This window comes from Scophthalmus maximus, chromosome 13 (genome assembly GCF_022379125.1).
Source record: "Scophthalmus maximus strain ysfricsl-2021 chromosome 13, ASM2237912v1, whole genome shotgun sequence".
Lineage (NCBI taxonomy): Eukaryota > Metazoa > Chordata > Actinopteri > Pleuronectiformes > Scophthalmidae > Scophthalmus > Scophthalmus maximus.
The window spans coordinates 14,397,501-14,419,430 of record NC_061527.1 but is presented as its reverse complement, the minus strand read 5'-3'; the positions used below and the strand labels follow the sequence as shown (position 1 = coordinate 14,419,430).

Below are 21,930 nucleotides of genomic sequence, written 5' to 3'. Positions count from 1 at the left end.
TCTTTGAACTTTACATCCCAGGCTTTTATTTATTATTGTATTATTGTCAGCAAAGACCAGTGGAATTGAGTCAGAGGTTTATCATTACTTAGCATTACACACTGATGAAAGCACAGACCCATGACAGCAAGTGAAAGTGCTTTTTTATCAGTTAAAAAAGAAACTTTCCCCCGGGATAACAGGATGTTATTACTTGTAGTTGGCCCACCCCTTCCGGTATGGACTTTACGCTTGGCACATGGCTTCTAACTCTGATGAGATCAGACTCTGATTAATACAAATTCGAAGTATAAATGAATCATTTTATTTTAAGGAGGTAATGTTTTCAGAGCTGTACAATGTCCATTGAATTTTAGGAAAGAGAGTGAATTTAGGGAAAGTGATAAAACCTGACCTTACACCTAAGATAACCCTGAGAACTTTTTGCCATATGAGTAATTTGCTCTCACAGAATCCAAACCAAACAGTTTTAATGCAGAATGGTGTATTTTAATTAAAAGTGATTGTACAGAAGGGGCAAAGGATTACTTCGTGGTTGTTGTTTTTTTAAATTTTGGAGTGGATAAATAAAGGCATACATTTGAAATAAGAAGCAGGTTTAGACTATTTTTTGTCATCAGACCAGGTGACCTCGCAGCTGCTAAAGGCACTCTTCAACTTCTCTGCGGACACAGAATGGTCTGCTTTGCCAAAGGCCTGGAAATGAGTCAGAAAGCATTATGAGTATTATCACATCAAAAATTTCACTGGCTTTTAAAAAAAACCCAGCTCTTAATGCTTTTGCAATAACACAATCTTACAGTTGATTCTCCGAACACCCGTAATTTTTTCTCTTGGCTGTTGTGCTCTATCTTCCCTCCTCCAAGGCATTTACACTCCATGCCCAAGGCCTCCATGGCTGGACTGACCTTCTCAAAGATGTGATCTGTAAGTAATTCAAGTCAAAACATACAACCTGGTTTAGTCACATCACAGTCAAATATTTAAGGTAACACACAACTATCGTGTTCAGCAATTCACTTTTGCATCATGGTCTTTTTGTAATAAAGATAATCCTGTCTGGCTTGTGCACTGCGCATGTTTGCAGGATGCGTCAAATATGCCCATGCTGCTGCAAGAATTGCACCCGTCTTGCTGTAGCACGTTATCTCGAGTTGAACTTACTGTGATACTCTGCACTTTTTGTGCCTCGGACTATGTCTTTGTGCACATCGCCATCTTTCACTTTCACCCTGACCAGTATGTACTTAAATGTTCCCTCTGGATCGATCTCCACCTCGGGGATTTTCGCCAGAGCGTCTGCCATTGCGACCGTGGCTTTGGTCAGAATTTGGGTGTACGGACGACAAACAACATGGTGCGTTCTTTATTTGGATCAGCGAGTCGGCTCCCCTGTCTTAAAGAGACAGACCATTTTGCGGCCAGCGGCCCATAAATGTGCAGGGGGGGGAGGCGCAGCAAGTGCGCACTCTGGCGACCCCCTGTGGCAGACGCAAGTAGCGTTGACTGTGCAATGCTGCCGATATTTACTGGTTTAAGAGAAGAGAGCAGCAATGTTGGTGAATCCACTTAATCACTTTAAAGACTTGATTTGTCTCATCATGTAGCCAGAGAAAGATCTGCTACATCGGGAAGGTTGAGGGTGCGGAAGGTGGTAGAGATGTGTAGGTTTTGGTCCAAGGACACTTCAGAGGACAACAGGATGGATGTCTTTTGCCACGTGTTTGAACCTCAGTTCAGTGGATGGTCACTCAAACTAATAATATTTCCTGCTGCTTAAAATCTGGAGCCAAAAAAAAACTTAAATGTTGGTGAGACGATTAACCTCTCCTCAGTTTTCTGCTTTATTTTACTACAAATAAGACGGTTTGGTTTTCTGTTTTAGTGACCAGATCTGCTACTTTTTGACTTTGCATACAACATTTGGAAGCAGTTGTTTGATTATTTCATACACATACAGCCATTGTGATTGTAATGTCGTACATAGTCGTGGTGTATTATCCAAATGAGTTGGTTCAATTTTCCCCCCCTGCGTGATGAATTGTAAGAGAAGCTTTGCTGCATTTGTGAAAGATGTTCTTATCAAAGCTGATCAAGTTTCTCCCCCGGGTCTTGTTCTGTCCGAGTTAATTGGAGAGTTTATTTTATTCCTCTGAGGAAGCGGTGGAATTTTGGAGGCGTCAAGTAACAATAGCTTCTGATGAGTGTGTCGGGTCAGAAAGGAAGGATATGAACTGTCGCTTCCAGAAACCGTGGCAGCCAGCAGTCCACTCTGCTCCTGCAGCATACATTTCCTGTCCCTGAGTGCTCATTAAAGTTACCCGTAATAAAGTTGGTTAGTTGCCACACCATTGTTTTTTCCCCCCTCTCTATTCTATCTTCTTTTGATGAGCACATCCTCTGGCGCGACATGTCAGTCCCTTTCTTTTGAAGAGTAAAAAACTTCCAGTCTATGTATCTTTTTTTCACAGCTTCCAAAACTGCTATGTCCTGCTCAGCCGCTTCTTAGTGTGTGTGCTTGTGTTAACATACCTGCAAGTGTTTAAATCCTTTTCTTAAGTAAAAGTACTCATTGAATAAAAACTGAGCATAAAATATAAACTAAAATAGCCCAATACATGTAAATGTTCTGTAATGAAAATTTTACTTAATTAGAGGTATTAGCAGCAAAATCATATCAGATGTAAAAAAAAAAAAAGCACTCACTAGACATAATAGACTTGATTATGTGAAACATCAGTATATAATTTATATTATTCCATTTTGATAAATGTTATACTCATGTGTATACAGTTGTGACTGGAGTCAATGAGCTAGAATATGAATGTTATAAGTTCATCATAGGTTGTGGATGAAAATACATATCTTGAAAGAAACTCTAAACTGTGGAAGTCAAACAAAGGTAGTTAATGTATACAAATAAGTATATAATAAGTATATACAATTTCCGTCTGCAATGTGATTGAGTATAACTATAAAGATAATTCAATTTAAATACTGAAGTAATGTAAAACTTAAAGGCAGTAAAAATATAATTGAATAGTAGGAAATGAGAGTACACAGTGAGAGTAAAAACATTTGATAACATCAGTATAAATGATGAAAAGAATCATTTTAACCAGCCATTCTTCTTTTAAAAAAATCATTTGGCTTTAAGTGAGAACATAAAAAACCGAGAGGGAAAGTTTTCCAAGTCCCCCCGGGGGATGGAGTAGAGGAGTGGGTGTGGGGATTTCCACTAAATGACCCGATTGTGATGAGAGCTTCCAGGAAGCCTGGACCAGGCCGATGGAGTGTATAAAAGCAGCGACTCCGCACTTCAAACTCAGAACCAAAACCATCTCATCCATAGAAGCACTGAGAATAAATTAATACTAACAGTCTTCTGTAGGCTATAACAAATATCACTTAAAATGGTGAGTGTAATAGTATAACTTAAAATCCAGGTGTTCTTTGTACATATTGCTTAATTTGTTTTGCCTGTGGACACTAATGTATCTAAAGTATCAATTGATCTTAATGAATCCTTTTTGCTTATATTTTTAACAGGAGTTCTGCTTTGGATTACGTCAGACCCGTGGATCTAAGATTTCTTCCTCATGGATCAGCTTGACCCTTCTTTGCTCAAGTATGTAAATGCGAACCTTTCATGTCCCAACTTTCTTTTGCTAGAAATTCATTTTCTAAAATGTTGCCCTTATTAGCCCACGGTCTAATGTGTGTATTCTTTCCCCTGTCCTCAGTGCTGTGCATGTGGACAAGTGTAGAGTGCTGGTCCTACTACTACTCTAACACCACCATGGATTGGCAACACGCTCGGGACTGGTGCCAGGAGCACTACACAGACATGGTGGCCATCCAGAACCAGGAGGAGATCGAGCACCTCAAAAGCTGGCTGCCCAGGAAAACCAACTACTACTGGATTGGGATCCGCAAGATCAATAATGTCTGGACCTGGGTTGGCACCAACAAGTCTCTGACAGCAGAAGCAGCCAACTGGGCAGTGGGCGAACCGAACAACGGCAAGAATGGGAGGAGTAAAATGGGCAGCGAGGACTGTGTGGAGATGTACATTAAAAGGAAGGAGCAGACGGGCAAGTGGAATGATGAGAGGTGCGGGAATAAGAAGACTGCGCTGTGCTACACAGGTAAGCACAAGTTTTGAGGATACAACAGCCGTTCATGTAGTTTTCTTGTTGAGTATTTGGGAGTCTATTGATTTAGCGGTTTTAAATAATTTGCCGAGGGTGTTGTGGGAGAGAAAAGGCTCGGAGAGATAATGTATTTCATGCAAGATGTGTGAAAGTGCTTCTTCTTCTCCCTAGCTGCCTGTGACACTGACTCGTGTCGCTACGGAGACTGCGTCGAAACCATCAACAGCCACAAGTGTGCTTGTTTTGAGGGCTTTTTTGGGGAGAAGTGTGAGCAAGGTAAGAACATACTTGCACTTGTTTCAAGTTGACCTCACTTAACGTCACTTACAGTCAGGACGTGATATCTAACTGTGTCTTGTCTTCTCTGTTGTCAGTGATCGAGTGCGACGAAGACGAGGTGACTGTCCCATATAAAGGAAGTGTAAATTGCAGCCATGAGAATGGAAACTTCTCCTACAACTCCTCATGCGAGTATTCCTGTGAGGGAGGATACCAGCTGAGTATGTCCAGACCCCTGAGATGCACTGCCTCGAAAAAGTGGTCAGAGCTGCCCCCAACATGTGAACGTGAGTTGAGCCGTATAACAAAACAATGAATAGTAAACAGAAATATGGCTTTGATTCTAAGTAACCACACCCAGAATATTATTTTTTTTTACAGCAATGGCACCTTCTGTAACGTGTTTTTTCGATTGGTTCTGTCATTCACAGCGGTTCGCTGTCCGGAGCTGTCTCGTCCCGCAGGAGGATCCGTGAAGTGCTCCGATCCTCTGGGCCCCTCCAGCTACCAGTCCACCTGTGTGTTTACCTGCGACGAGGGCTATGCACAAGCAGGTTCCTCGTCCAACACTCTGCAATGTGAAGCATCGGGAAGTTGGAATGCCTCCCAGCCGTTGTGTGTTGGTAAGCTCACATATATGATTTACTTTTGAACTTTGGAGTGGAGTGAAAAATATCCTCAATGTGAAGGTGTGGGCGCACTTTAAAACGTAATCCAACAACTTCTCTAAAGTTACTGAGAGCATTTCTTGTTCTTTTACTACACAAACACACTTAATGTAATATTTATTTTTCTTTTTATTCCGTGTTAGCAATCACATGTCAGAATCCAGTGGGAGACAATCACCTGATCTCCATGTGCAGTGATTCTCCCCCTGAGCTGCGTTCAGGCTCCACCTGCAGCTTCAGCTGTGCAGCAGGCTTTGAACTGCAGGGAGCGGACACCATCCAGTGTTCTGGTGACGGGCAGTGGAGCAAAGCCTTGCCTAGCTGCAAAGGTATGGAAGCATATTTTCACATACAACACCACACGTGCGTATATATTTTTCACCGCATGCTTGTACTCTGTTTTTGTGCCACTTCGTAACGTCTCCTCCATCTTCCTTTTGTAGCAATAGGATGTCCTGCTCCCGAGATTCCAGAAAGTGGCCAGATGAGCTGCAGCCTTCCTCTGTCTTCACCTGCCTCCACCGAGACCCCGCATCCACTTGGTATGGTCTGCACTTTCAGTTGTGATGAAGGCCATGAGCTCGAAGGTGCACTCAGCATGGCGTGTGAACATCCAGGCCAGTGGACCTCCACACCACCAACCTGTACAGGTATAGATATGTATCCGTTTTATCGGATTTATCTGTACTGCACTCTATTTGCAAAGTTTTTGATGTAGTAAGTTAGTGTTACAAAATTAGACCTCCTAAACCGATTTGTGATAGCTGAGGACTAAATTCTCGCTCTCTTTTTTCCAGCAGTTGTAAGTTGCCCGTTGCTCGAGGCTCCAGAAAATGGTGACATCAACTGTTCAAACAGCGAGCCGGTACACAACTCTCAGTGCTCCTTCACGTGCAGTGAAGAATACTCACTGGATGGACATGAGCTGCTGACCTGTGGCCATCATGGCAACTGGACTGGAAAGAGACCCAGCTGCCAAGGTAACACAAAGAAACAGAATGAATATTATAAGAAATTGAAATACAATGCAAGATTTAAGTAGTTTGTAGTTAAAAGGTAAATGAATTCACATTGTGTATTTGTTTCCACAGCTCCCCCATCTAAGATTGCGCCTATTGCCTACGGCGTGGCAACGGGGGGCACTCTGTTAAGTGGTCTGTCTCTTGCTATTTGGATCCTGAAGCGACTGAAGCAGAGAAAAGACACATTTGAGCTGAGCAGGTGAGACGAGCATTCAGCTTCCTTAACAACATTTTTCTTTTCAAGAAAAAGTTTGCTGAATTGCAGTGCTCATCCTCTCCCTTTCTATTTTCTCACAGCAACTCCGACATCGAGGCCCCTCCGCAGGTCTACAAGAACAGCACCGACAGCCTCATATAGACACAGTCATGATCTTCAGAGGCAACTGAGGACAAACAGAGACTGTATAGCTTTAACATATCTGTATGTGAGTCAGCGGACATAGTCATTTCAACAATGTGAATAATCTTTGATTGTATAATGGTTGTTATAGGCTTTGAACAGTATGTCAGAGCTATTAATGGTGATAGGAATTTCTTTCTTTAGACCTTTGCATTCAATGGTGGTATCACATTTCGTTGTCATGTGCAGTACATCCTCCCAAAGGGAACTTTACATTGAACATATTGTTTTACAGCTCCATGAACCTGATTGAAATGTGGTGTGTTTTTATGAGATGTTACATAACATCTTGGGTGGACTGCTGTTTTATTGCAGAACTGTGAATAATTTAGCTATTTTGATTTCAGTATTTATGTACTATTTATTTGATGCATTTAACATGTTAATAAATATTTTTGTATGTTTAAACCAGTGCTGACTTTAATACTACAAACAATCATTCACTTTTTTATACATCTTGCAGTATCATGAGTTATATGACCCTGTCAGAATATATGGTGCACCAGTACAAAGGTTATGCTGTATTGTGGGGGGGGGGGGTTAGGGGTTAGGGGTCCAGGAAGAATCTTTTCCAAAAACAACACAGACCTCTTATCTACACACTCACACACAGACACCACTACCAGGGTCAGGAAAAAGCATAATAGTTGAATAACAGTGAGGGTTATCTAAGGGAGGAAGAGGTATATTGGGGGGGGGGGTAAACTGTTTTACAGGTCATCACCGTTGTTTTTACCTAAATGAATTCAGTTTTCTGCATCACCACTAGTGGGAGCAGAAAATAGATCTGATATCTCACAGCAGACTGGGGGTGACAGCGTGGGCAATTTGTTGAAGTGAGGATGCAGACTGGCAGTGTCACAAAAAAAATGTTGATGTGAACAAAATGTCATTTAAATGTCAAGAAAAGAATTGATCATCTAGCAAAAGTGACCAGGAACATGGAATCAATCGCAAAAATTGGCCTTCTAAGATTTTCTGAGAGCAGACTTTTTCCTTAATGTTGGATCCAAGATTCACTGTGCGCTCTCAATAAATTACATTAATTTGGAGTAATTTTTTTAAATTGTCTGTATTCCCTTTCATGAGTTATTTTCATGCATGACTGAAAAATGACTCCATGCTTTACCAAATGCAGATCACATTTCCCAAAAGGTCTGTTCAAGTATAATGAGACATTAAGTCAGTCATTCGGTCAGTCAGTCATCACATGCATTCATGCTGAACAGTAAACATCCAGGTATTCAATAATAATGTGGGACTGAATAGCCTGAGAGAAATATAAAAGTCTCACCCTGAACCCTGTTTGCACAAAACCAGCTTTAACTTACTAGGCTGCGGTGGTATAACGTTCAATGTGAAGAGAAAAAAGTTATTAGACTTTAATCGTTTAAAATTTTTTTTTTAAATATACTCTTTGAATATATTAAAAGACCAATTCTGCATAGGTAAGTACTTTTTTTATTCAATTACTTTTCATAATGATATTCCCCGAGACTGACTTTTTTTTCCTTTGGGTAGACAACTGGTGATTGTCCCTGAAAATGAAGTGGCCACTAATCCTCCTCCTTGGTGAGTGTTAGATTTGATACTACAGCAAAATGTAAACAAGTTGACAGGAAACATAACACAACTATGCATGGACTCTTTTGCATCTGATGGTGTCATCCTATTATCCCATTATCCTATTAGGCAGCTCCTTGGCTCAAACTGCCTTGGGCTGGACATATCATCTCTTACGTACAACCATGAACTGGACCCAGGCTCGACAGCATTGCAAGACAAATTACACAGACATGGTGGTCATCCAAAGCCAGGAAGAGAATGACTATCTTGTCTCCCTGCTGCCCAACAGAAAAGGGAGTCCATATTATTGGATTGGAATCACCAGAAACCACAAGAATGAAACTTGGACCTGGCTTGGGAATAACAGCACATGGATTGGTAATGAGTCGTGGGCAGAGAACGAGCCCAACAACAACCACAGCACAGAGTTCTGTGTGGAGATCTACGTCAAAACAGGAAATAACAGAGGGAGGTGGAATGATGAAAAATGCTCTAATAAGAAATACCCAGTTTGTTACAAAGGTATGTAAAGCTGACGGTTTTGTAGGTTGTTGCAGCTTGAAAAGCGGTAAAGGTTTTAGTATTGCACTTTTTCTTGACAGCCCAGTGCAATGCAGCATCATGTGGCAGAGGAACATGCCGAGAGACAATCCAAAACATAACCTGCCACTGTCAACCAGGTTTTAAGGGAGACAGGTGCCAAACAGGTGAGGGGAGAGCTCTTTTCGTCAATTATGATGATCATTAAAAGCATATGTTGTGCAGAAAATACATTTCAAAGTAAAGAGATAGTGACTAATAACTCTTTCAGCGTATATATGGGCATGTGAATATTGTTTTATGATAAACTTTGAAGGATGTGTAAAATCTATTATGGCAAATCGTCCATTCATAACAAGCTCTGCATTTTACCTCAGCTCTGTAGGGCTCTACAGCATCTTTCATTTTCGAGTTTGCAATTTAACTATTTAATCTCCTTATGCCACACCAGGTATAGACAAAATATCAACTAGGTGGTGAACAAAGTGGCGCATTTGGCGGCTAACAAACAAAGATATTTCACCTCAACAGGTGTTGGAGACCAAAAGCGATAAAAAAAGTGATGAACATTGGACTCACAAACATCAGATGTAGACAAAAGTAATGATATAAAAAATGATAGTGTATGCTGAGAATTTAAAAAAGGGAGCTGTTTGCTATCAAGTTTACCATATGAACTTAAATGAAAATGTCGGTGTTGTGTTTGGGACTTGTTTTCATAGCTCCAAGTTGCCCTTATATCTGTTATTGCATGTTCAATAGAAGGTTGTTGACATGGATCTATTCTTAATGAATCTATTCTTCTACAGAAAACCCTTTGCCCTGACTCATATTGCTCTTCTTCAGAACATTACATTTTTGACAGCGTTCATGCTCGTCATCCATTTCCACCGTTTCCTTAGGTCAGGCTTAGGATCCTTTTCAAAATAACCATCAAAATACTCACATCAGCATGTATGTGCTCAATAAACAATAGAATGCGATTGTAAGACATTTCATAACTACATGCCTCTTAAACTTTCACCTGTTTGTGCCCGCAGCTGTGAAATGTCCCCATCTGCCCCTGACTGATAACGGAGACTTTAGCTGCTCGCGAGGAAACCAGACATTCAATTCAACCTGTCAGCTAAAATGTCACCTAGGCTTCCTGCTGACAGGCCTGCCAGCCATTACCTGCAGGGCCAATGGGGTCTGGAGTGGCCCAAGACCGACTTGTACAAGTAATTATTTTAAATTATCTTTATAATATAAGAATAAATTTACATATAACGCAAGGCCGATATTCATAGCTGCACTGGTTATTATTGTAAAAGGCAACTATAGTAACTGCAGCAGTAATGGTAGTAGAAGTCGTAGTAGTAGTAGTAGCTTCACACTGTCAAGTATTGTATGACGTAATAAAAATATTTTTTCTCAGGCTATAAACACGCTCTCTTGGCTGTGGCTGGGTGTGGCGCCCTCTCCGCCTTGTGCTGCATCTGCTTTTGCTGGATGAAACGCAGAAAACGTGAGTGTTTCTCAATTTGCACTGTATGAAAATGAGAGCTGTTGCATCCTGTTGCAACACCTCACTTGTGATCTGTTTGTCCATTTCATTTCTCACAGGGAAGAAACTTACCCAAGTAAGGTCAGTGTTGAAATGGAGCATTTGCACAAAGCAGCACCACCCACTGCTGCACCATATGTGACCTTCAACATTTAAAAAGTTGATTTACGAAAAAAATGTTGATAGTAAGAGTCAATCTGCTTGTGCTTCACAGGCAGCCTGAAGAAGCGACAGATCCATCCAGTGAGGTGCATGGATAAAGGATAACTGGACCCTCATGTACTGTATGTCTCATTAAAAGAGATATACAAAGACCAAAATGCAGTTGCTCATCTTAATTACAGTGCACTTTTGAAAAATAAACCGTCTGCACAGGCAACATGCCAAGATATGCTTGATTTTTTGGTTAAGATTTTTTTTGCCTGATATAATGTGGGTTAAATCTTAATTTGAATATATTGCATGAATAGATTGTGTAATCTCAAAACATTCCTAACATTATAACACATTTCCTTTGTACCTTTGTTAAAGATAAAAATTTAATTCAATAAAATTCTTTTCAAAAACTGTATTTGCGTGTGTCTTTGTGTGCATATGTGTGTGTGCTTTTCCGTAGTGTTATGGGTGGTAGAGTGTTGCCCTTCCTGAAAGGAAGTTATGGCAAACGTCATATTACAAAATCATTGCCTCACACCCTGAAGGACAATTAATGCGATTTTGCTATTGATCACGGAGTAAATGCAACGACCAAAAAGAGTGAGTGACAGAGATAGAGACAGATCAAAAGGTAAGAACTGTGAACTATGCTGTACATTCGTACGTGTGTGCATTCACACAAATGTGCATTTATGAGGAACAAAAATTAAAAAACTTTTTTATTTCAGATGTCTCAAGAATCAGTTGATACTCAACAAAGTCTGCACCACAGGGTGCTGATAGTGGCACTGATCGTGTTTACCCAAGGTAGGTTTGCACAATCCTGCATCCAAACTCTTTGCTCCGCCAGTTCAGTTTTGTCTCATAATCCAATACACTTAATCTTAGACCTGAGCAGCAGTGGAGGAGCACAGGCATGGACCTACAACTACAGCATCACTCCAAACCGGAGGTGGCCTCAGGCTCGCCAGTGGTGCCAGCAGCACTTCACAGACATGGTGGCCGTCCAGAACCAGGAGGAGACCGACTTCATCAACAATCTGCTGCCGTTCAACCCAAAGTATTACTGGATAGGCGTTCGCAAAGTGGATGGAGTGTGGACCAGGGAGGGAAACAGTAAGGTTGTGCCAGAAGACGCCCGGAACTGGGCCCCAGAGGAGCCAGATGACATAGCGGGTCAGGACTGTGTGGAGATCTACATTAAGAGAGAGAGAGACACTGCCATGTGGAACAATGAGAAATGCCACGCTAAGAAGGGAACTGTCTGCTACACTGGTAGGCTACTCTTCATTTTCTTTAATGGACACATGAACGAACTGTCATCATAACATGCAAGATGTATTTCTGTGTGTATGAAGCCTCTTGTACGCAGGATTCCTGCAGTGCACATGCAGACTGTGTGGAGACTGTAGGGAACTATACCTGCCGGTGCCATCCTGGTTTCCATGGTCCACGCTGTGAAGAGGGTGAGTCACCACCACGACCTCTCGTCGTGATGAGTTAAACAACAGTATTTTTTATTCTCTTTTTGTTATTTTTTTCCTCTCTCTCCAGCAATTGCGTGCAAACCCCTGTCGGATCCAGAACAAGGTTCTCACTACTGTTTCCATCCCTATGGGTTTAGTCGTTTCAACTCTTCCTGCCGTTTCCACTGTGAACTTGGCTTCCGCCTGGTAGGCATGCCCCAACTGTTATGCCAAACCGGTGGACGCTGGAACCACCATGTTCCTCTGTGTCAAGGTATGGCCACTGGATATGTCCAAAAAGTATTGTTATTTCAGATGTTAAAGTTGCAAGGACAATCATTTTCACTGCCTATTGTATTGTAGTTGAACAGTGCCCAGTTCTGAACCACACCAACAGCAGCGGGGGTCGTATGAACTGCAGCCACCCCATCGCACCCGACAGCTACAACTCCACCTGTGAGTTCAGGTGTGAGGAGGGCTATGAGCTCAGAGGAGAGGGCCAGACACGCTGCGATCACACCGGCCAGTGGACAGCCAGTGTCCCAGCATGCACAAGTAAAGTGATTGTCTTTACGTCTGAATAGGAAAATTAGACCCTAAAAGAGTTTTAAAATTATCACTTGTTTAAAAATGTTATAATTTCATGTTCAGAGCAAGTCTTTTCTTTAGGGCCCTATCTGAATATCACTTGTGAAATACTTTTCGTGGGGCTTCTTTTTTTTGGATTACTTGGCCGTTAAAAAAAGGATTGAGTGCCACCTTTTCCCTATTACTCGACTTGCCTCAGTGTGTGGTCACATCCTGTCCAGACTGTAAAGCAGATCGGAGGCAGGTCACACCTGTCATCACGTCACTTCGCACTCCTTTATTTCTGCGTTGGTCAAACAATACAGCGATTTTCTGTTGGTAGGTAGTTGCTGTTTTCCTTCGCCATAAATCATGTTCGCGTGATTATTCATACCACCGCCTCATGCTCGTGCAATGTGTACAAAAGCAAAAAGCAAAAAGCCACGGTACACAGTGGCTCAAAGTGACACATTTCATAATAATGTTGATTTGCACTGAGTGGACTTTGTGTGATTTCTGTGTCCCACCACAGTAAAAAAGTGCGGCCCCATTTTCTTTCCTGCTGCGGGCAACGTGACGTGTGTGGACACTGTGGAGCCTTTCTCCTTTGGCTCACAGTGTAACTACGCCTGCCAGGAAGGCTACGACCTGAGCGGAGACGACACACTCGCTTGTCTGGCTTCAGGACAATGGAGCAAACCCACACCTACATGTGCAGGTGGCTGACATAATGAATGTGTGATTTCCATGTTATTATGCTTCTTTCTAAGCTTACTGATGAGTAATAATGTTTCTTCCTCTCCAGTGGTACAGTGCAACAGTCTCGAGGCTCCACCCCACGCTTCCATGCAATGCCAGGAGCCTTTTGGGGTTTTCAGCTATGGCTCAATATGCACTGTGCAATGTGAAGAAGGATTTGATCTGACGGGAACAAACATGACAACATGTTCTTCACAGGGCAACTGGAGTCACACACTTCCTGTCTGCCTGGGTATGACCGCAGTTGACTAACTGATGAAGAATTAATAAGGATAATGTACAATCTGTTCCCACTCCCCCTTTAGGGGAGCAACACCTTTATGCTAAAAATAAACTGTCACTTATGTTTTGTCTTCACTTTGTGCATAATTGGTCTTTCCTTGTCTGTCGCCCTTCAAGCTAAAAGGTGCAATCCCCAAAAGCCTCCCTCTCACGGCTCCCTCTCCTGCTCTGACCCAAATGGAGAGTTCAGCTTTGGTTCTCGCTGTACGTCAACCTGTGACGAGGGTTTTCTGCTGAATGGCACGGCCCGTGCTGAGTGCACCTCTCTGGGCGCGTGGAACGCAGACATCCCACGTTGCATGGGTAAAGAAAATGTCTGCATCAACTGGTGTAGCTTGGCTTGTAATTTCATGTTTTAGATTGCATTCTGGCAACACTTTGGCAAAAGAACACAAAAAACCTCTTTGGACTGTCCCTTTCTCTGTTCCCCTGCAGCTGAAAGATGTCCCACTCTGAGCCCTCCAAACTATGGCGACCTATTTTGCTCTGATCCCTACGGAGAGTTCAGTTTTGGTTCTCGGTGCACCTCAACCTGTGAGGAGGGTTTTGTTCTAAATGGGATGGCCGACACAGAGTGCACCTCTGTGGGCACGTGGAGCAGAGACATCCCTCAATGCCTTGGTAAAACTAAAGATAGAAGTCTATATCATAATCTAGTGATTGTAATCAACGAACTGTCAGGACCTTGTAAGGTTGTGGATAAATGGCCTTCTAGTAACATTTCACTCCCTCTGTCTGTTCCAGCGAGGAGATGTCCCACTCTGAACTCTCCCCCACACGGCTCTTTATCCTGCTCTGATCCCCATGGAGAGGTCAGCTTTGGTTCTCGGTGCACGTCAACCTGTGAGGAGGGGTTTCTCCTGAATGGGACCGCTGACACAGAGTGCACCTCTGTGGGCACATGGAGCACAGACCTCCCAAACTGCTTGGGTAAAGAAGTCCTAATCCGTATTGTAATCAATGAGTTTGTAATTTCATAATGACTGTACCTCTTTACAAAGAAGTCCCTCTCTCTCTCTCTCTGTCTCTTATTCCCTCCAGCTAAGAAATGTCCCTCTCTCGACCCTCCCTCTCACGGCTCCTTATCCTGCTCCGATCCTCACGGAGAGTTCAGCTTTGGCTCTCGGTGCACGTCAACCTGTCAGGAGGGTTTTGTACTGAATGGGACCACTGACACAGAGTGCACCTCTGTGGGCGCGTGGAGCAGTGAAACAGAGGACTGCCGGGGTAATAATTCAAAAATATGAGTGCCGCACTTGGCAGGTATTCCCTCCTGTGAGGCATTCTCCATTTATTTGTATCATAAGCAACAGACAAGCTATGTCATCAACTTCCCATACGTTGGAGCAATGTTCAGATGTCGGGAAAACTCCCTCTGTTCCCCACTTTGTTTCAGTCAATGAGGTTGGATTATTCTGAGGCGGGTGGTCACACTTTATGTTCATTGTTATTTACAGCACGTCCATGCCCCCTGTTGGCCAAAGCTCCACAACATGGGGGGATGAACTGCAGCCATCCATTCTCCCCTTTCAGCTTCGACTCCCATTGTGACTTTGAATGCGATGAGGGTTTCTGGCTGAGAGGAACACCAACGATGGCATGCAACCACTCAGGCCTGTGGAGTCAGGATCTACCCACCTGCGAGCGTGAGTGCCCTCAAATGCACCGTAGCGGTTTTGTGTCATTCTGTTCTCGTGTTCACACAGCTGTTGTCATCTCATTCTCTGTAATGTTTCCAGTGGTGCAGTGTGAGGCCATCCGTGTCTCGTCTTCGCCCCTGTCCAAGAACTGCTCCCACCCCCTGGGGAATTTCAGCTTCGGCTCCCAGTGTCTTTTCGCCTGTGAAGATGGATTCTCCCTGAATGGCACTGAGGTGCTGGGCTGCTTGCCCACTGGGGTTTGGAGTGACAGTCTGCCAAACTGCACAGGTTAATCAGTTTGTGTATTAAAACTGATGTTTTATTATTAACCTTTACAAGAAATGACAGTATTTTCTAAGAAGTGCATGACCAGTCTTAGCTATATGAGAATGTTGTTATTTATTGATTGAAGGACTGATAAACACCAACATCACAAAATAATGACAAGAAATTTGCAGACAGAAAATTGAAATGCTCATACACTTTGGATTTTTATGTGTGTTCCTGTAGAAGATATGCCAGTGGGGGCCCCCATGTTGATGTACAGTGGAGCTGGGGCAGCGTCTGTTGTGGTGCCACTTGTCCTGATTGGTCTGGCTCTGCTGATTTTGACAAGATCTAAGAGAAGAGGTGAGACCTACTGTAATGATGATGTACAGTCTGACGCGTGCACACACAGCATGTTGGGCACACAGATTACATCCCTCATTTTAAGCTCTGATCTTTGCAGGAATCGCAATCATCTCCGATATGCCATCATGGGAAGAGAGAGAGAATCCAGCATTTGAGTTTTGATTATTTAAAAAATGTTTAGATCTTTTTTTTAGTTTTTTACAGTTGGAGTAGAGCTCTAACGTCCAGGCTTTAAAATTCAAATAGCCAAGTAATAACTGCACATTTTGCATGAAAAGCCTCACCTCTTTATTATTCTTAAAAAGCTCCTAATCACACACAGCAGCCATAGAGCAAAGTTTATCTGCAGCTTTGCTTTGTTTCCTGTCTATACATTCCTCAAAATGTCAATAAACTTTTACAATCGTTGCCCTGCTTTATTTATTTATTCATCTTGCTCAACCACTGCCACACATTAAGCATTTGATCAGTGTTGGCGTACCGTAAGCAATGTCCAGGGTGATGTGGTTCAGTATGGGGAGACGCTTAACCTCCCTGGCAGCTCTGGTTACTCACAGTCGACCTCCACCATAGGAACTAAAACTGTGGGGTCAGTCGGGGGGAGATGGCAGAGAACCTCTGAGGTTGCCAAACTGCCGCAAAGTGTCAATTTAGCACATTTATTGGCCTGAACGCTCCTTTCACTGAGTGGTGAGGAGGTGATCTATTATCAGTCTCAGCTCAATGTGTCACACTGGGCACTGATCCAAAAATCCGGGGGTAATTTAAAACCCCCACATTAACTACTCAATATTAAAACTGATGATACACATTTTGTCCTACAAATTTAGGTGTGATTTCATGTAAGTATCAGAGGCTTTGTTTACTGTGTACCATCTTCCCCGTGTATCTGTGCTAACAATGTGCCAGAAATATGCCCCCACACGTTAAATATGTTTTACGCAAATGGCCAAAGGAGAATCCTCACCAAAGCATGTGCATCTGTCTTGGCGCTGCAACAGCATGAAGCCAATTATAGTGGTTAAAAGACAGAGGGTTTGTGGTCTATGGCTGGCATGAAGGGTGCAATAAATAACCGAACTGTTGACAGGAAACTGTTTGGCTACCGTCAGAATAATAATGAGGTTATTGCTACCCGCTGCGACCGTATGATCACGGTTTGATTATTTTTCTCATCCCACCAACTGCTGCTGGCAGCCGAACGTACGGTACGTGCCAACGCTGCACAGACTCGTGCACAAGAGGGGAAAGGGCCCTGCAGGTGACCACGTTGGCTTCCTTCCTCGATATTTAAGTCTGGCTTTTCTCCCTTCATCTACCTCTAAAGGTACAAGGAAATGCATTATGAAACATAAGTCCCGACAACAAAGAGTGTTGTCCCTCCTAACACGTGAGCATGCACACATGCACACGCCAGCAGGCACTTCGAGCAGATACAGACACAGATACATAGGGAAGACCCACACACAGTATACTCCGCTGCACACTTCTTCAGCTCTGGTTGGCAGTAGCATACCACGCTGACAGACAGTTAGATTGTTCCTGACCATTGACTTGCGCTCTCTGCTCTTCAAGGTCTGATTTCATAGTGGGGATATATGAGATGGGTCCAGGAGAGGGTTCATGGTTGGGGCAAGGAGGCACTCCATACAGTGGGGCTTCATATCTCTGTGTCACCCTGGACATTCTCCCCTGACACAGCTTTCAGCCCCTCCGTTGTCTCGAGCCCCCTCCCCGGGTTTTTTTCTCAACTTCTCTTCACGGGCTCGGTGCATTCCAGGCGGGCCCAGAGCCTGGGTGGTCGCCCTCCGCACCTCCTGTCCACGTTGACTGGAGGAAGGAAAAGGCAGAAAAATGCAGCGGGGCCCTTTGACCGCGAGGAGCACAATGTGTGCGTTGATGATGGCGGCGTGGATGTGATGCTCACCTGCCACTGACCCATACTGCTGTCATAGCCCAGCATTTTACAATCTGATGATCCACCCGGCCGCCAGGAGAAGACGCTTCGTTGACCTGTCACCTAGATTGGACCGACAAGCACCGCGGATGGACTGACCCAGCTCTAACCCTGAGCATGAATACTACCCTCATCGGACCAGTCTGTGACACACACACCACGTACCGAAATCACTGTGTCATAACAATATTTATTGACCATTGTCGATTCATTCAAGATGAGAAGCATACACACATTGCGAGAATAAATACAAATACACACCCAAACAGTTATTTACATTGACAGATGCAGTTATAATCTCATAATCTGACATTCAAACTTAGTGAGAGAGGTCCCACAGCATCATGCAAACACAGCAGAATTGAAAGAGCCTGTGTTGTACAGTGGGATTGCAAAGCATACGCTGCCAAAGTGTAACAATGTTTATATGGACATGCAGATGGTACTGTATATCCAACAGCCCGAGAACCATACATTCTTCTTTGTGTGTCTGTGGTTTGCAGTTACTTCCCCGTCCTTGTACATTTCCCCCCTTTGCGATTTCCTGGTCTCGTCATTCATCTCTTTCATTTTCCAAATTAGTTTCACCGGTTCACAGTTGCCGTCGCCTCCCTTCTGCATTTGTGCTGCATTCCAGAAAACCTGGAAGTTGAGTTTTTCTGCAAGCATTCCAGGCTCACAGACCAAAACATAATAACAAACAACATGGTTTGTTTAATTTTTTGGTTATGTTTTGGTAAAGGATTAAATAATTGAACCATCAGCAGTGCAGCCTCCTTGCATCCCTTTATAAAACAGAGATATTTACCATTACCAGCTATCTAATAACACTGCTGCTGTTTTTTGACTTCAATTTTTTTCAGGTTACATTATCTGATGTAAGTATTCTACGAATTAAATATAGGCATACACACTTTGTGTTGCCTTTCAGTTGATGGTCTACGATGGTTTTCTGTTTTCTATTGTACTTTTCTTGTAGGAGGTTGGAAAATCTTGATTTCTGAGTTTTCCTGAACGCAGCACGAGTCTGTGTATTCGCCTCACTCCTTCGTCAGTTTGTCTGTGCAGGTTGACTGTGTTTCTGTGTTCCTGTTAGTGGATTACCTGGGTTTTTTTCATCGACCCATCTTTGTTTTATTGGTGCATTTGGGTCCTGAAATCGGTGATCTGCAGTAGATTTACATTACATTGCATATCACATATCACCCTCTTCCCCATGACAATGTTTTGACACCCACTTCCTCGGCTACCTTGTTCATTGTCCAAGGAGATACTGTAATGACGACGCCAGAAAGAGATGTAGAGTGAGAGAGCGGACGGTTCCTCACTGAGTCCAACCTTCACGCTCATGAGGTGAAGTAAGAGTCCTGCATGGAGTAGAGACAGTCAATAGGAGTGAGTAGAGAGGAGCCGCCCAGGGAGAGGCAGTCGCTGTCAGTCACATGACAAAGAGGGTCTCTGTCCATGTCTCCGTACAGGCCCTTAAAGCCTAAAAAACAGAACAACATCATTGGTCAGTCAATAACTAGTGTATCACCTGATCAATAATTTGATCCAAAGACTTCTTTGGATATGGAGGGAGTTTTAAAAAAAAGAAAAAAGAACCCTGGTGATGCCAACAAACCAGAGATGTGGAATTTAAAAGAAGTGGACATTTAGGTAAGCGGCATAATATGTTGGGGCTCAAATCACGAATGCAATATGGGCATTTTAAGTTGTGGTGTTTTGGAAAATTAAATTAATTTAAACTGTACAAGGGAAGGTCAAGACAACAGGGACAACTGGAACTGATTTAATAAAATCTGATACAGAATCTTTTTAACCTTACATTTTGTTGCAACTGTTTCACTGAGGTTTTTATTTTTTGTGGGGTTTTTTTTGCATTAGGTTATATTTTATTTTGGATGTGATATTTGTACATTCCCAGTATACAGGTACCTTAACAATAATGTCGAAACAGTTGGAAAGTCTTTTGAAAATTGTCAGAGAAGTTCACACAAATTGAAAAGTCTGCTATTTAAAGTTGGAAAAAATTGACATTTTAGGAATGTTTGCTGACCTCGGTTTGAGCAATATTAACTATAATTTAAAATATATTTGTGGACATCAGGTAAAATCTTGCCCTCAAAAGAATGAAAATTTACATTTTAACATCCCAGCTGATCTGACGCTGAGGCTGTTATTCTGCAGCATGAGGACGAAGAGCAGTACCACAGGAAGATAACTGGGATCCCAATTTGAGATAATGCACTATTAAAGAGAAGCTATTATTGTGCTTTTTAAATTAAAAAAAAATAAGCTTAGTTCAAATTTCATGTTGTCAAAAATGATTGTATAAAATCATGTCTGTTTTTCTTGCTCACTCTCTTCTCACTAATCATAGAGGCTTAGAGCAGCACTGTGAACATGCGCCACATCGTGGTACGACAGCAGCACTGAGGTGTTTACCATAGGGGTGCATGTGATCCCCTGGCATCTGAGGTGGGGTCAGGCCCTGTCTGAAGGGGTCCATGTCATAGTCCTGCTGCTCCAGTGTGGTGAGCCCCATCTGCTGCTGCTGCTGCTGCTGCTGTTTGTGGTGCTGGGTGAGGGAGTAAGCGGACCCCAGGCGTTCCATGTCAGAGGGCAAGCCACCACAGGAGGTCGCTGTGGGGCACAGGAGACGCGACTCAACATGCAACATGTTTCATGACATGAGCTTTTGTGCCTACACAGATGTCATATTGCTCTCACTGTTTAGCATGTTTATAGTTCTATTGATGAGCTTTTGCAACTTTCAAAATACACACCAGTGTCAAACTTTTGTCAGAAATCTTTTAAAGCTGATACATCAGGATTTTAAAGGCCTTTTTAAAATTGTATGTGTCTGTTACTTAAAAGACATCATTGCTTTGCTGCAATATGTGATTGTTTTGAATCACAGTTTATGTCATATGTAGTTTTTTATTTATTAATTTTTACTCTGAAAAATGATTCCCAATCGCTGAGAAGGAAGGAAGGTGCAGCTGGTGCAACTTTCTCTCAACATACACTTGACATCATGAATAACTTATTGGGCATTAAAGCATTTTCCTCAGTATGATACCTGTATGATGTGACGGGCGCTCGTGCTGTTCCTGAGTCTGCTGCTGCTCTTTTTGCTGCTGCTGTCTCCTGGCCAGTTTCTTCATCTAGAAACATGCATCACCAGACATTACAGCGAACTGTACAGGTGGACTGTGAAAAAAAAAATCCCCTCTTACTGCACAGCCCCTCTGCCACCCAGGCACACGAGTGTGTTCACACAACTGCAAAGTGTTAACGTCGAGGCAAAGGACGTCTTTCAGTGGAGGAGGGAAAACACACGTGAGCCCACTTTGTGAGGAAATATGGGATTTTAATCTACAGCGATCTCACAATGACATGTCATCAGTTTCCTGTATGTGGAGATAACCAGGCTGATTTCCAACCTGGCATACAGATACAGTGCAGAAAGAGTCCTTTTATTAGTAGCGCATATGACTGTGTGTGTGTGTGTGTGTGTGTGTGTGTGTGTGTGTGTGTGCATACGCTGTGTATTACTTTGGCTCTTTGGTTCTGGAACCAGACCTGCACAACCCGGACGCTCAGGCCAGTCTCTGCTGCCAAGGTCTCCCTTACCTTGGATTAAGATTCAGGGGGAAGGACAAAGAAAGAAAGGGTGGATGGAAAAAAATAGGAAAATAGAAAAGAAAGAGGAGGAGGTCAGTTGAAGGTAAAAAAAAAAAATCAGTATTACTCCCTCAGTCTGCCTCAAACAAAGAGGAAGGATAAAAAATGAAATTGATTGTTTAAACACCTACTGAATATCCCTACTTTTTTGTATACATGACTGTAGCATATTTACCAATACGTATAATACGTCCAGTAGCATACAATAAAACCAAATTTCATAGATAGGCGAAATTGTGCCACGTGTCATGACAAACTTCTGTAATTTTTGTTTCAATTCTTTCGAGAGAAATGAAAATTTTTTAAAAAATCATTTAAAAAGGGAAAACTGTGATTATTCACACTTAACTTCCCACAATGTCCCATGTTAATAACTAGGACCTGAGTTTACATTATGCACTCATTAAAATGACGAGTTTTACTTTGAAGTACAATGAGAGTATAAATCGGCAAAATTTACCAGCAACATTTTTTACCTTTCGACAAGGTTTGGATGAGACCTCGAACGAGGCTTTGAAGGTTCGTCTCTGTTGAGTTGTCAAAATAGTCCGAGGTCTTTTAGGACGTTTGCTCTCCAGGTCTTCTGCTCGAATTCGTCTCCCTGT

The 21,930-nt window shown here is 42.7% G+C and overlaps 5 protein-coding genes across 8 annotated transcripts in view; 3 read left to right on the top strand and 2 right to left on the bottom strand.

The window, feature by feature from the left end:
* Window positions 1-467: 467 nt before the first annotated feature.
* si:dkey-51e6.1 (uncharacterized protein LOC558617 homolog) lies at window positions 468-1,379 on the bottom strand. Its single transcript, XM_035646620.2, has 3 exons — window positions 1,165-1,379; window positions 801-925; window positions 468-696 (listed from the first exon to the last, which is right to left on the bottom strand). The coding sequence occupies exons 1-3, from the start codon at window positions 1,304-1,306 to the stop codon at window positions 604-606; spliced, it is 360 nt and encodes a 119-aa protein (XP_035502513.2). The 5' UTR covers window positions 1,307-1,379; the 3' UTR covers window positions 468-603.
* Window positions 1,380-3,273: 1,894 nt separating this feature from the next.
* LOC118317868 (E-selectin) lies at window positions 3,274-6,931 on the top strand. 2 transcript variants are annotated; one of them, XM_035646935.2, is made up of 11 exons: window positions 3,274-3,416; window positions 3,550-3,628; window positions 3,744-4,148; window positions 4,326-4,430; window positions 4,529-4,720; window positions 4,865-5,056; window positions 5,245-5,430; window positions 5,545-5,751; window positions 5,902-6,081; window positions 6,193-6,322; window positions 6,421-6,931. In XM_035646935.2, the coding sequence occupies exons 1-11, from the start codon at window positions 3,414-3,416 to the stop codon at window positions 6,479-6,481; spliced, it is 1,740 nt and encodes a 579-aa protein (XP_035502828.2). In that variant the 5' UTR covers window positions 3,274-3,413; the 3' UTR covers window positions 6,482-6,931. The 2 variants fall into 2 exon arrangements, with proteins under 2 accessions (XP_035502828.2, XP_035502827.2); XM_035646934.2 differs by having other exon boundaries at window positions 5,899-6,081.
* An 893-nt stretch (window positions 6,932-7,824) lies between these two features.
* LOC118317870 (E-selectin-like) lies at window positions 7,825-10,746 on the top strand. Of its 2 annotated transcripts, XM_035646937.2 has the most exons (8): window positions 7,825-7,971; window positions 8,045-8,095; window positions 8,216-8,611; window positions 8,692-8,796; window positions 9,670-9,849; window positions 10,047-10,136; window positions 10,235-10,256; window positions 10,390-10,746. In XM_035646937.2, the coding sequence occupies exons 2-8, from the start codon at window positions 8,068-8,070 to the stop codon at window positions 10,433-10,435; spliced, it is 867 nt and encodes a 288-aa protein (XP_035502830.1). In that variant the 5' UTR covers window positions 7,825-7,971; window positions 8,045-8,067; the 3' UTR covers window positions 10,436-10,746. The 2 variants fall into 2 exon arrangements, with proteins under 2 accessions (XP_035502830.1, XP_035502829.1); XM_035646936.2 differs by lacking the exons at window positions 7,825-7,971; window positions 8,045-8,095 and having other exon boundaries at window positions 8,143-8,611.
* Window positions 10,747-10,821: 75 nt separating this feature from the next.
* Window positions 10,822-16,086, top strand: LOC118317871 (selectin P). 2 transcript variants are annotated; one of them, XM_035646939.2, is made up of 16 exons: window positions 10,822-10,962; window positions 11,060-11,138; window positions 11,220-11,606; window positions 11,690-11,797; window positions 11,886-12,071; window positions 12,161-12,352; window positions 12,897-13,082; window positions 13,170-13,355; window positions 13,523-13,708; window positions 13,841-14,026; window positions 14,150-14,335; window positions 14,447-14,632; window positions 14,863-15,051; window positions 15,145-15,333; window positions 15,556-15,675; window positions 15,776-16,086. In XM_035646939.2, the coding sequence occupies exons 2-16, from the start codon at window positions 11,060-11,062 to the stop codon at window positions 15,838-15,840; spliced, it is 2,631 nt and encodes an 876-aa protein (XP_035502832.2). In that variant the 5' UTR covers window positions 10,822-10,962; the 3' UTR covers window positions 15,841-16,086. The 2 variants fall into 2 exon arrangements, with proteins under 2 accessions (XP_035502832.2, XP_047192830.1); XM_047336874.1 differs by having other exon boundaries at window positions 15,761-16,086.
* Window positions 16,087-17,809: 1,723 nt separating this feature from the next.
* The window catches only part of lmx1a (LIM homeobox transcription factor 1, alpha), a 10,968-nt gene continuing 6,847 nt past the window's right edge, over window positions 17,810-21,930 (bottom strand). Inside the window, exons 3-7 of the mRNA XM_035646930.2 lie at window positions 21,802-21,930; window positions 21,197-21,274; window positions 20,721-20,805; window positions 20,084-20,281; window positions 17,810-19,124 (exon numbers count right to left, since the gene is read on the bottom strand). The exon at window positions 21,802-21,930 is cut by the window's right edge and continues 53 nt beyond it. Of these exons, the coding sequence (XP_035502823.2) occupies window positions 18,982-19,124; window positions 20,084-20,281; window positions 20,721-20,805; window positions 21,197-21,274; window positions 21,802-21,930 (633 nt within the window). The 3' untranslated portion in view covers window positions 17,810-18,981. The remainder of the gene's footprint in view (window positions 19,125-20,083; window positions 20,282-20,720; window positions 20,806-21,196; window positions 21,275-21,801) is intronic.

Bases quoted from the DNA above. Each gene is read 5' to 3' on its own strand.
- LOC118317870 (XM_035646936.2), top strand. From the start codon at position 8,182: ATGGTGTCATCCTATTATCCCATTATCCTATTAGGCAGCTCCTTGGCT. The intron at 8,797-9,669 runs GTGAGGGGAGAG...TTGTGCCCGCAG, and splicing joins GGGAGACAGGTGCCAAACAG to CTGTGAAATGTCCCCATCTG. The intron at 10,257-10,389 runs GTCAGTGTTGAA...TGTGCTTCACAG, and splicing joins AAGAAACTTACCCAAGTAAG to GCAGCCTGAAGAAGCGACAG.
- LOC118317871 (XM_047336874.1), top strand. From the start codon at position 11,060: ATGTCTCAAGAATCAGTTGATACTCAACAAAGTCTGCACCACAGGGTG. The intron at 11,139-11,219 runs GTAGGTTTGCAC...ACTTAATCTTAG, and splicing joins ACTGATCGTGTTTACCCAAG to ACCTGAGCAGCAGTGGAGGA. The intron at 13,083-13,169 runs GTGGCTGACATA...CTTCCTCTCCAG, and splicing joins ACCCACACCTACATGTGCAG to TGGTACAGTGCAACAGTCTC.
- LOC118317868 (XM_035646934.2), top strand. The intron at 4,721-4,864 runs GTGAGTTGAGCC...TGTCATTCACAG, and splicing joins GCTGCCCCCAACATGTGAAC to CGGTTCGCTGTCCGGAGCTG. The intron at 5,431-5,544 runs GTATGGAAGCAT...TTCCTTTTGTAG, and splicing joins AGCCTTGCCTAGCTGCAAAG to CAATAGGATGTCCTGCTCCC.
- si:dkey-51e6.1 (XM_035646620.2), bottom strand. From the start codon at position 1,306: ATGGCAGACGCTCTGGCGAAAATCCCCGAGGTGGAGATCGATCCAGAG. The intron at 926-1,164 runs GTAAGTTCAACT...AATTACTTACAG, and splicing joins AAAAAGTGCAGAGTATCACA to ATCACATCTTTGAGAAGGTC. The intron at 697-800 runs GTAAGATTGTGT...ACTCATTTCCAG, and splicing joins GGGTGTTCGGAGAATCAACT to GCCTTTGGCAAAGCAGACCA.